Here is a 13,292-nt window from a genome sequence, read left to right as displayed (position 1 = left end):
GAATCATTGGGAGATATTTGCCCATAGGGAATCATTGGAGAATACTTGCCCATAGGGAATCATTGGAGAATACTTGCCCATAGGGAATCACTGGGGAATACTTGCCCATAGAGAATCATTGGAGAATACTTGCCCATAGGGAATCATTGGGGAATATTTGCCCATAGGGAATCATTGGGAGATATTTGCCCATAGGGAATCATTGGGGAATACTTGCCCATAGGGAATCATTGGGATATATTTGCCCATAGGGAATCATTGGAGAATACTTGCCCATAGGGAATCATTGGAGAATACTTGCCCATAGGGGATCATTGGGGAATTCTTGCCCATAGGGAATCATTGGGGAATACTTGCCCATATGGAATCATTGGGAGATATTTGCCCATAGGGGATCATTGGAGAATACTTGCCCATAGGGGATCATTGGGGAATATTTGCCCATAGGGAATCATTGGGGAATACTTGCCCATAGGGAATCATTGGGGAATACTTGCCCATAGGGAATCATTGGGGAATATTTGCCCATAGGGGATCATTGGGGAATACTTGCCCATAGGGGATCATTGGGACATATTTGCCCATAGGGGATCATTGGGGAATACCTGCCCATAGGGAATCATTGGGGAATGCTGGCCCATAGGGAATCATTGGGGAATGCTGGCCCATAGGGAATCATTGGGGAATGCTGGCCCATAGGGAATCATTGGGGAATACTTGCCCATAGGGGATCATTGGGACATATTTGCCCTTAGGGAATCATTGGGAGATATTTGCCTTTAGGGAATCATTGGGGAATACTTGCCCATAGGGGATCATTGGGGAATACTTGCCCATAGGGAATCATTGGGGAATCCTTGCGCATAGAGAATCATTGGGGAATACCTTGCCCATAGAGAATCATTGGGGAATGCTGGCCCATAGGGAATCATTGGGAGATATTTGCCCTTAGGGAATCATTGGGGAATACCTGCCCATAGGGAATCATTTTGGAATGCTGGTCCATAGGGAATCATTGGGGAATGCTGGCCCATAGGGAATCATTGGGGAATACTTGCCCATAGGGAATCATTGGGGAATACTTGCCCATAGGGAATCATTGGGGAATACTTGCCCATAGGGAATCATTGGGAGATATTTGCCCTTAGGGAATCATTGGGAGATATTTGCCCTTAGGGAATCATTGGGAGATATTTGCCCTTAGGGAATCATTGGGGAATACCTGCCCATAGAGAATCATTGGAGAATACCTGCCCACAGGGAATCATTGGGGAATACCTGCCCATAGGGGATCATTGGGGAATACCTGCCCATAGGGGATCATTGGGGAATATCTGCTCATAGGGGATCATTGGGATATACCTGCCCATAGGGGATCATTGGGGAATACCTGCCCATAGGGGATCATTGGGGAATACCTGCCCATAGGGGATCATTGGGGAATACTTGCCCAGCGCCATTTTCTGACTTCCAGCTGTCTTTGAGAGGCAGCTGGAGGCCAGGAAAAGGCAGGGGGAAGGAGGAACATGCCCCTTCCTCCTCATGTTTGGCCTGTGCCTGGCAAAATGGCGTCACATGTCATATAGCTTTGCCATCACAGGTACGTATATATATCCCACTCTCTTCCATGCCAGCATTCTCTGAAGATGCCACCTATGGATGCAGACAGAATGTCCGGAATAAACTCTTCTAGAACATGGCCACATAGCCCGAAAAACCCACAAAAACCTTAGCTATGCCTCTGAAAATGGAGCAAATAGATCTAAGAAAAACAATACCAGGAATTTGGAAAGCCTTTTATTTCCCAGTCCCCAAATGCAGGTGGCAAGATATCTATTCAACGTAAACATAGGAAACTCAAATGAGGAGAAAGGAAAAAGTTTCCAATCCTCTGTGTGCTCCCCCCAAAGAATGGATCAGGCCCCCCTTTCCCAGCTAAATCCTGACTCAGGTTTCTGTCCCATTGTGGTGTGGGGCAGGTGAGGGGCAGGAGGAGTCCGTCAGAGTAATTTCTCCTCTCTTTTCAACCCCAGGCACTGCCATGGCAGCAGAGGACTAATCCAGATCTTTGGGACGGAGGCGGAAGAGCTACCACACACTTCCACCCTGCCTGAATTCTTGCTCTTCAAGCACAAGCAAATGTCAAGGAGACCAAGTAAGAAAACAGTAAACTCTATAGCCATGTTGGAGAACCTGTGGCATGTGTGACTTCTCTGGCATGTGAAGCTATCTCTGAGGCCACAGCAAGTAGGGACGGGGCACATACGCTTGTCCTTTCTCCTTGTCACGGCTTGTTTTGTCTCTGGAGAAGCGGGCCATGACAAGGAGGGCCAGGGAGGCGCACACAGCCTGACTGGCTCCGTGCCACAGCCCAGTTCCCCCATGGAAAACAGCCGTGACAAGGAGGGGGCCATGTGCAGGCCTTCTGAGTGGAAGGTCTGCCCGTTCCAGGCGGATTTGCACCCCGGGAGGAAGGCCCACACCTTGCTATGGGATTCTGGGACCTGTAGTTTTATAAGGTGTAATGAGGCCATGCATGGTGTTTTCTTGACAAGATTTCATCAGAGGCGGTTTGCCTTCTGCTGGGGCTGAGAGATTGTGACTTGCCTAAGGGCACTCCTAGTGTGTTTCATGGTTGATCTTGGATTCAAGCCCTGGTCTTCAGAGTCGCATACTCAAACTGCTGACTTTGTTCTTGTTCTTGTCTTGTGCCTTGTGTGCTTTATTATGCTTGTTGTTGTTGTGTACCTTCAAGTGATTTCCAACTTATGGCCCAGAGCAGGGGTAGGCAACCTACGGCCCACCGAGCCATTGGGTCCAGCCCCTGCTCGGTCCTGCTGCCGATTGCCGCTGCCAAAGTCCCTGCGGGGCAGGCGCGCGGGGCCTTGGGCTTCTCGCGCAGGCGCGCGGGGCCTTAAGCCTCTCACACAGGCCCCTCAGAAGCCGGGAAGGAGCCTGCGAGGACGCGTGCGCGGGTGTCCCCCGCCTCCTTCCTGGCCTCTGAGAGGCTTGGAGGTCCCTCAGAAGCCAGGAAAGGGCTGGCAAGGATGCCCGTGCGGGTGTGCTCTGCCTCCTTCCCGGCCTCTGAGGGGCTTGGAGGCCCCTCAGAAGCCGGGAAAGAGCCGGCGAGGACGCCAGCGCGGGTGTCCCCCGCCTCCTTTCCGGCCTCTGAGGGGCTTGGAGGCCCCTCAGAAGCCGGGAAAGAGCCGGTAAAGACACCAGCACGGGTGTCCCCTGCCTCTTTCCTGGCCTCTGAGGGGCCTCCCCTCATTTTACAGCAGGAGGGCAGAGAGAGAGAGAGAGAGAGAGAGAGAAGTCGTGTGTATGTATGTGTAAGAGCAGTGTGTGTGTGTGTAAGAGAGAGAGGTGTGTTTTGTGTGTGTCAGAAAACGAGTTGTGTGTGTGTGTGTGTGTGAGAGAGAGAGAGAGAGAGAGGGGGGGAAGTGGGTTGTGTGTGAGAGAGTGGGTTGTGTGAGAGGGTGTGTGAGAAGAGGAGGTTGTATGTGAGAGAGAGATGTATTGTGTATGTGTGTATGAGAGAGAGAAAAGTGGGTTGTGTGAGAGAGAAGGAGGTTGTGTGTGTGAGAGAGAGATGGGTTTTGTGTGTGTGTATGTGTGAGACACACACACAGAGAGAAGTGGCTTGTGTATGTGAGGGAGGGGGTGGTTGTGTGTGTTAGACAGGGTTTGGTGTGTGTGTGTGAGAGAGAGAGAGAGAGAGAGAGAAGTGGGTTGTGAGTGTGAGAGAGCAAGTTGTGTGAGAGAGGGTGTATGTGAGAGACAGGGGGAGGTTGTGTGTGTGAGAGACAGGCGTTGTGTGTGTGTGTGTGTGCGTGCAAAATCCCCTCTCAGCACCTTGTGCCTTTCTGGGCTGAGACAGTGTGCATGCTTTCTGCCTTTTATTTTGAATTGCATTTTAGTAGTTTCCATGCTTGTTATTATTATTATTATTATTATTATTATTATTATTATTTACTTGCCCTTGGTGTTCTCTGTGCAAAATCCCCTCTCAGCACCTTGTGCCTTTCTGGGTTGAGACAGTGTGCATGCTTTCTTCTTCTTTTTTAAATTGCTTTGTAGTAGTTTCCATGCTTGGAACTATTATTATTATTGTTGTCACTCCAGGGGCGGAGCATGCGGCCCCACCCCTGGAGGGTAGAAGCTCCACCCCCAGCATGCGGCCCCGCCCCCAGAGGGTGGAAACTCCACCCCCCATCTTCGGCCCCCCAGTTGTCTGAGGGACAGCAACCCGGCCCCCGGCTCAAAACGGTTGCCTACCCCTGGCCCAGAGCAACCTCCCTCTCTTGCGAGCACCAGTTCTTGGTAACCCTAAGGTGAAATTATCATAGGGCAAGCTTCGTCAGAAGGGGATTTCCATTGCCATCCTCCGAGGCTGACTTGTATGCATAGTGTCTTCAAGTCGTTTCTGACTTATGGCGACCTAAGGTGAAACTATTATGGAGTTTTCTTGGCAAGTTTTGTCAGAGGGTTGTTTCCTATTGCTAGCCTGAGGCTGAGAAAGAGTGCCTTGTGTTTTCCCCCTGAAAGTCCTGACCCCCAGAAGGTGGAAGTCCCATTCCCTGAAGTCCCAACCCTGAAGGTGGAAGTCCTGCCCCTGGAAGTCTCTCCCCCCTAAAGTGACACCTGGTGCAGGAATGCCACTGAGTTTGGGCACTTGGTCTTTTCTTAAAGCCTGTCGAGTGGCAATAGCTGCAGCAAAGAAATCTTTCTATTCTGCATCTATTGCATCTGCAAAATCTCCTTTTTAGGGTGGTTAAGAAATTAACTCAAAACCCAACCACCCTTAACCCTCTTCTTCAACCTACAGGAACCTGCTGAATCATGAATTCTGCCAAAATAATTTGTTAAGAATTAAACAACACACCCATAGGTGCTTGGGTATCACTTCCTTTCTCAGTGTGTGTGTGTAGTGAGAGATACACATTCCTTGTGCAGAGGAACTGTGACAATTGTTCCCTGCAGGTTCCTCACCCAGAATTTCTCCCTGGGTTTCTGCCACCCACTCACCTTGCCCCTTGGTTTTCAATTCTTCTTTCCATTCACTACATCATATGCCAATTATGGGGCAGTACAGTACATTGACAGTAGAGTGACTTAACTGGAGGTTAACCAACAACAACAAATTTTCTGGAACAGGAGGCTTATTTATAACTTAAGCATAAATGCTGGCTAATTGTTTCCACTTATGTTACAATTTTATTGAACTCACAGCCTCTGTTTGGTCATTTCTGCATCTAATGTGAGTTCAGACTCCATTTGCTTTAAGGGTGCATCTACACTATAGCAATAATGCAGTCTGACACTTCTGTGTTGTAGCTCCATCCTATGGACTGCTGGGATTTATAGTTTTACAAGGCCTTTAGCCTTGTCTGCTAAAGAATGCTGATGCCTCACAAAACTACAACTCCTAGGATTCTCTAGGATGGCACAATGACAGTTAAAGTGGTGTTAAACAGCATTATTTCTACAATGTAGATCACTGATTCCCAAAGTGGGTGGTACTTCCCCCTGGGAGGTGGAAAGATCCAGGGAGATGGTGAGGAAAAAGGGGGTGTAGCAGCATGGGGCAATGAAGGAAAGGAGAGTTTCAGTGAAAATATTAGCACACAAGGAAGACAAGAGCAACCATGAGCGACCTTTGGGACCATGGTGAGGATGAGGTTTGCATGAAACTTCACTTTTCAGGGTCCCTTAAATCAGCATGCAGCCTCACTGATTGCTTTGTGTGGAGGTTCCCCTAGCTCTCCTCCTGCCTGCTTGAACTCACTCTCTTGGCCACATTTTTTGCTAGTAGTTATAGCAGCAGTAGGAAAACTCATGAGACATGTGTACAGCACATTGCTTCTGTGGCTCAGAATGGTGCCACTTTGGGATAAACTGACAGTAGCTAGGAGTTAAAATACATGGTGGTGGGAAGAAGCAGCAACAAAAAAAGCTTTCACATTTGGGACCATGTTTAAGCTTTGTGAGCTTTGCTTACACTCTTAGAGCAATTTGGATTGCACTACTGCTCCTGCTTTCTTTCATTGGACATGGCAAGAGAAGAAATAGCAGAAGAAACATGTTTTGTAGGATGGGAAGGAGTTGAAGGTGTGTGAGGAAGGCATGTCTCTTTGCAAGCAGGAGGAGGAGTATCTGGGGTCTATTCTTGGAAATTATTCTTTGTCTTGGCTCCTATAGTTTAAATCTTTTTCTTGCCCCATCCATATCAGTCTCCAGTCCTGAGCATGTGGCCTATGTTCAATACAATCTTTATGTACAGGCAATAGACCCAGCAAGACATGCTATAACTTAAAACTATATAAAATCAGAAATATTACATAAAAGATACAGGATACATTAAAGGTTAAAACAAACAAACAAACAGACTAGCCTTGAAAGGCTATAAAAGGAAAGTGTTTCAAGGATGGTTAGGGTGAGGGAAGATGGGGGAGAGGCAGTTTCTGCATGTTTTGGGCATTTATTTCTTTAGCCCCCCCCCCCCCCCCGTGTTTTTGTGTGGGCTTCTCTTTTAGGGACAAATTAGAGGTCTCCATGAGAAAAGGCGGAGAGGGGGAAGCTGCTAGTCCTCTGTCCTCTAAGTAGTGAGCTCAGTTTCCTAGAAAAAGGTTAAGCAGGGGGAAGGAGAAATCATGCATCTTTTGCTCATTTTCAGAAAGGATCTGTCTCAATTTTCTGAGAAGGGAAAGGAAGGCCATGCATGAAGGCAAGACATCTCGGTGGGTTGGGGGGGGGGTTCCACATTTGATTATTACATGGTAAAAAATGAGGATTTGTATTTCTGTGATGTTCCCTCTCCCATCTTTCCTTTCAACATCTGGCAACCTTTGAAGAGATGGCCCTGTATTTCAAGAGGAATGGGATGTCCTGAATGAAGGCCAATTGGCTCTGTGTGTAGAAGTCACAATGGAGAACTATATGACCGTGGCCTTTCTGGGTAAGGTTCTCTTTACTTTGTTGTTGTTGTTTTAATAGATTTAACACGCCATTGTTGGGATGTTAGTCTAGGATGCCAGAACATGTCCCTTAGCCCAAACTATGCCAGACCTGAGCTGCTCTTTAAATGTAAAACTGCAGTTTTGTCAGTGTGATGCTTGCAGAACTCATCGCCACAAATTGGTGTGAGTGTAGTGCCTCCTCCTCCTCCTTTTAAGATCCAGTGGTCTGAAGTAGCAAAGTCCCAAGTAAGGGATTTTTGATGGCTGATCTTGGGATTTTTCATCTCTCCCATATTCCCTGGAAAGTCACCCCTCTCTGTGCACAGAAAAAAACATAAGAAAGAAGTACTTAATTACCCTGATATTCTAGGCTTCTGAGAAAATCTTTTCATTTCCTTTTATTTTCATAGTAGAAAATGTCATCATGTGAGCCCCTCATTTGCAGCCTCAAAACTACAGTTGTCATCATTCACAGTATTTGTAAAAAACAACAACAGTGAGCTTTTGTTTCCTTAGCTACATCAGACATGGCCTATGTTCTGCCAGATGATTTTGGGTGTCCAGGAAGGGTCCCTTTTCTCCACCACTGTGGCTCTTGGACAGAATGTCAGTATCCAGAATTGTGTAGAAAATGTCCATTCTAGGCCAGATGGATCCCCCTTCCACTCCATAGAGTGGACTGGCAATTCATTATTTTCTTAAACAGGGTGGCCCTTTATTGTACCTCAGTGGAACAGGCAGGGAAGTGTAATGCAGAGATTGTCACTGCTAGCTGGCACTTCCCTTTTCCCTCTTTTTCTGATGGGCAAGAGAGGTTTCCCTCTTCTTCCCTTTTGGGATGGAAAGATGTACCAATTTGGAGTGCCTGAATATTTTATAGTGAGAGGTGACTAGCCCATTTTTCCTTGAAAGGATTTCCCAAACCCTGGCTTATTTCCCAATGAAAAGAGAAGCTGATGCAGATAATATCAAATTAGGAGGGATAGCTAATGCCCCGGAGGCCAGGATCAGAATGCAAAAGGACCTTAACATATTAGAAAGCTGGGCCAAAACTAACTAAATGAATTCAGCAGGGAGAAATGATTAGGCAGAAAAAATGAAATGCACAGATATAAAATAGGGGAAATGCCCTATGAGGAGCAGTTTGGGGAGCTAGGTTAGCCTGGGGAAGAAAAGGTTAAAAGGTGACATGATAACCATGTTAATATATTTGAAGGGGTGTCATATTGAGGATGGAGCAAGCTTGTTTTCTGCTGCTCCAGAGAACAGGCCCAGAACAATGGATCCAAACTACAAGAAAACAGATTCCAGCTCAATGTTGGGAGGAACTTCCTGAGAGTAAGAGCTGTTTGACAGTGGAAGACACTGTCTCAGATTGTGGTGGAGTCTCCTTCTTTGAAGGTCTTTAAACAGAGGCTGGATCACCATCTGTTGAGAATGCTTTGATTGTGTATTCCTGCATGATAATGGGTTAGACTGGATGGCCCTTGTGGTCTCTTCCAACTCTATGACTCTATGAGAAGGCTCAAAACAAGCAGAGAATCCTTAGCTGGGGAAAGTTTTACTACCCCAGCACAGAGGTTTCACAGTGCCAGCTCTAGGACTCCATATAGACGATTGCATTTTAAATGCTGAGGATCAGAACCTGGTAGTCAACTCCTCAAGCATCCAGAAGTAGATCACAAATAAGGGTCAGGGGCTAATCTGAGATGTCCCAGGGGTTTTTTTGTGACATATAATAAGAATACAGTATAAAAATGAAAATACCTTTGTAGTGTTTGCTTTATTATGTGCTACTGATATGTCAGGAATATCATTTTTAGAAAGATGGTATGATTACCCCATTGCAATGTGGAGAAATACAACAGAAATGAATATTGGTATGTGTATTTGAGCAGGGACTCCTATTGTCTGGGAATTCACATCTAGCAAGGCATTTTTCCCAATTGGGCTTGTCTTCTCTTTATCACCTAAGAGCAGCATATAAAACGGGATGGTAGAAGTCAGTGTGGCATGTTAAACAGATCAGGGAGAGTCTAGGAGACAAAGAAGCAGTTGAGATTGACTCTTGATTGGCTCTTTGGTTTCTGTGGTTTGATTCTAATGGTTTCTTCTTCTTTTTCCTCAAGAAAATAATGAACAGGGGAATGAGAACTACGGGGAGCTACCTGTGTCATCATGGGAAATAACAGAGCCTGTCATGGAAAAAGAGGAGTTTGGTAATCAAAAGGGAATGAAAACACAAAGCACAATCCAAGTGAAAAATGAGAAGAACTCCTCTCCCTCTCAGGATGCTAACCGTTCTGAATATTGGATCTCAGAATCAAATCAAATAAAGTGTCCTGACTATGGGAAAAGATGCAAATATAAATCACAATTAAACATATACTTCAGGGTCCACACAGGGGAGAAACCATACAGATGTATGGAGTGTGGAAAGGACTTCAGTCGGCGTGAACATCTGCGTTTACATCAAAGAACACACACAGGGGAGAAACCATATAAATGTATGGAATGTGGAAAGAATTTCAGTCAGAGTTCACATCTATATACACATCAAAGGACACACACAGGGGAGAAACCATATCTATGCATGGAGTGCGGAAAGAGCTTCAGTGATAGTGGAACATATAATAAACATCTAAGGACTCACACAGGGGAGAAACCATACAAATGCATAGAATGTGGAAAGAACTTCAGTCGGCATGGACATCTACAGTCACATCAAAGAATACATACAGGGGAGAGACCATATAAATGCATGGAATGTGGAAAGAGCTTCAGTGATAGTGGAACATATAGTAAACATCTAAGGACTCATACAGGAGAGAAACCATATAAATGCATGGAATGTGGAAAGAGCTTCAGTGAAGGCAGCAAACTAAACATACATAAAAGAACCCACACAGGGGAGAAGCCATATAAATGTATGGAATGTGGAAAGAACTTCACTCAGAGTGGACAGCTACATTTACATCAAAGAACTCATACAGGAGAGAAACCACATGAATGCCTGGAATGTGGAAAGAGTTTCTCTCGTCCACAACATCTACAGTCACATCAAAGAATTCACACAGGGGAAAAACCATATAAATGCATAGAATGTGGAAGGAGCTTCAGACATTCTGGAAGTCTGCAGTCTCATGAAAGAACCCATACAGGGGAGAAACCATATAACTGCATAGAGTGTGGAAAGAGCTTTAATCAGAGTGGAAACCTACGTTCACATCAGAGAACTCACAAAGGTGAGAAACCCTATGAATGCATGGAATGTGGAAAGACATTCAGTATGAGCCATACTCTTACTTTACATAAAAGAATCCACACAGGAGAGAAACCATATAAATGCATGGAATGCGGAAAGGGCTTCAGTCAGTGTGGAAATCTACATTTACATCAAAGAACCCACACTGGGGAGAAACCATATAAATGTGTGGAATGTGGAAAGGGCTTCAGTCAGCATGGATATCTTAGGTTACATCAAAGAACTCACACAGGGCACAAACCATATAAATGCATAGAATGTGGAAAGAGTTTCTCTTATCCACAAAATCTATATACTCATCAAAGAACTCACACGGGGGAAAAACTATATAAGTGCATAGAATGTGGAAAGAGCTTCAGGCATTCTGGGAATCTACAGACACATAAAAGAAGCCACACAGGGGAGAAACCATATAAATGCATGGAATGTGGGAAAAGGTACAGTCAGAGTGGACATCTACAGTCACATCAAAGGACCCATACAAAAGAGGGTGGAAAGGGTTTCTCTTATCCACAAAGTCTTATTCATTTCAAAGAATTCACACAGGGTAGAAACCATATAAATGCATGAAATATGGAACAGAATGAATGAGAGTGCTACTACCTCCTCCCCACGTTAGCAGACTAATGTGGGAGGGGCCAAATGATAAGACAAGTTTACAACAGGAATGAATGGAGTTCATTATGAGCAAGATAGGGACATGTAGTAGGAGGTGGGCAATGGTCTCTCCTTTGGGAAAGATAGAAGATAAGTTCATAGGCTTATCCGATATGGCTCTTTTTTTGTCCTGCACCCCCCTCCCTTAGAGATAATTTGGGGGTCACTATAAATTGTTTAAACAAAAAGGAGCATGTAAGTTCCTTAGTACAAAACATGCTGAAGCTGTGGGATGAGATTAGTGACTGTCTTCTGATGCCTAGGACTATCCACCCACCTACCTACCTGCATTCAGAATAAAGGACTGTGCTTATTTACTCAAGAATCTGTATATGTAAACTTGAAAAATTACCCGAGAATATACATTGCGGCCTTAAATACATAGATTTCTTAGGGGAGTAGGAAACGGAAAAATCAGCGATCTGTCAGGAGTTTCCATTCAACAAGTTGGGAAACTTTACCTCTAAGAATGCCTAGAGAGGCACAAGTGGAATTTTGTCCTGTTCCTCACATGGTGCCCAAGAAGGAGGAGGAATCAGGGTTCTCCTCCAGAAGAACAGTTGCTTCTAGATTATATTTATCTGAGTCCTTGATCCACAGTTCTGTTTTCCGCCTCTCGGAAATCAGATGTTTAGAAGCAGCCCATTAGCCACCTAAGTAGGACTTGGAGGTAGATTGCCCCTGAAAATTGAGGTTCTTCTTTCTGCATATAAGTGAAAGCAGAATAAATTGTCTGGCTAGATTAGATCAGAGGTACATTGCAAGACACAGTGGCTCAGCAGTTAAGATGCTGACTGACGCAAGATTGGCAGGTCAAGACCCAAGTGTCGCATGATGGAGTGAGCTCCTGTCACTAGTCCCAGTCCCAGCTTCTGCCAGTCTAGCAGTGTGAAAGCATGGAAAAGTACAAGTAGATAAATAGGTACCACTTTGGTGGGAAGGCAACAGCGTTCCATGCTGGCCATATATGGCCACAGAGTTGTCCTTGACAGCACTGGCTCCTTCAGCTTAGTAATGGAGATGAGCACTGCCCCCTACAGTCAAACACGACTGCTAGGTTGGGAGAAGATGAGACTAGTGGTGGGAGCTCACCCCGTCACACGGCACTTGGGTCTAGAACTGCCAACCAGCTGACTTTGCAACCATGCCAACCTTGGGGTAACCTTTACCTTTTACTTTACATTTAGAGCTGAAGGAAAAACAGCTTCTTTTTAAATATATTTGTTTTAAATGTTCTTAATGTGTAAATTGTATTTAACATTTTAAATGTGTAAATTGTATTTCAATAATTTTAAATATTTGTTTTTGTGTTTTGCTGTTTTGTATGCTCTTTCCACCAGCAAGCAAAGACGTCCCTGAAATTATTGTGACTAATTAATATGTAATCATCTTGTTAATCTCTTCCCTTGTACCATACATGACAGAATTTGGATATTTACAGCCCTGACATCTGAGCGGTAGGATTGGCAATAGTTAGATCCATAACCTCCACACTTTCTCTATTGGCCTCCCCTGGCTGGCCTCCTTTTTCAATGTTCTGGCCCAGGAATGCCCTTTGGGGTGTCTGAAAGTATTTTGAGGACTTTCCCCCAAATCCTCACTGTAAGCCAGGAGATCACTAACAAATGTTTCTTTTGCACCTATGCTTTCTCCAAATAGCCTTTAATCCTGCCACTGTTTGTCAGGCTCTGAATCCAGTCTCCCTTTTGAAAGTTATCCATGGAACTGTCCCCTCTGTTTCTCTGAAGATCTCTTTGGAGAACTTTTCACTACCTCACCATTCAATTCCAGACTTTATTTATTCATTTTTTACAACATCTTTGCCTGGTGAAGAAGCCAGTGAAGCTTTGAAAGCTTGTGTGATGTATTTTGTGTATTTGGTCCCATAAAGGCAATACTGTTTTGTGGATTTTGTATTTTGTTGTAATTTGTTGCATGGCCAACACAGCTACCCCCGGATATATTTTCTGTAATATAATGCTCATTTTTTTTATCTGTCCCTCAAGCTTTTCAAATTGTGACTCAGTATGCATTATAACATCATTATTTTGACATTTAAAAATCTATTGCTTGGAAAGGTGTAAGCTGGAAATCTTTTCTTGATCTTCCCACTGACAACAAGATGGGAGACAAAGGAGAAAAGGGGTGAAACAAGTCACCTCAGTGGCATTTTAATCATCATCAACAACAACAATGCTGAAGGTGTGGAACACCATTGCTGGATATAATTTTACCTCAGAATTTAAACATACATATCATAATCTTAGAAAGGACATCTCTCTCTCTCTCTCTCTAAATCTGAAAAATTATTTCAGAATATACCTTACACCTGCATATATAGACTCTTCAGGCCGGCCTGGTGGTGGAGTCAGGACATCATGTCCAGATGATGCACACCTTGACTTTTAATC

The 13,292-nt window shown here is 44.7% G+C and overlaps 1 protein-coding gene across 3 annotated transcripts in view; it reads left to right on the top strand.

The window, feature by feature from the left end:
* Window positions 1-12,915, top strand: part of LOC149320400 (uncharacterized) — a 33,702-nt gene extending 20,787 nt beyond the window's left edge. For all 3 annotated transcript variants that reach the window (XM_089501300.1, XM_089501293.1, XM_089501286.1), the window contains exons 2-4: window positions 2,034-2,155; window positions 6,855-6,958; window positions 9,089-12,915. In XM_089501300.1, coding sequence (XP_089357426.1) covers window positions 6,928-6,958; window positions 9,089-10,794 — 1,737 coding nt within the window. In that variant the 5' untranslated portion in view covers window positions 2,034-2,155; window positions 6,855-6,927 and the 3' untranslated portion in view covers window positions 10,795-12,915. The remainder of the gene's footprint in view (window positions 1-2,033; window positions 2,156-6,854; window positions 6,959-9,088) is intronic.
* Window positions 12,916-13,292: the final 377 nt, after the last annotated feature.

The sequence above is a fragment of the Sceloporus occidentalis genome, unplaced genomic scaffold, assembly GCF_023333645.1.
Source record: "Sceloporus occidentalis isolate IW3139 unplaced genomic scaffold, rSceOcc1.0.p SCAF_1, whole genome shotgun sequence".
NCBI classification, from domain to species: Eukaryota; Metazoa; Chordata; class Lepidosauria; order Squamata; family Phrynosomatidae; genus Sceloporus; species Sceloporus occidentalis.
The sequence above is the reverse complement of the archived record's forward strand: the minus strand, read 5'-3'. Positions and strand labels throughout refer to the sequence as shown.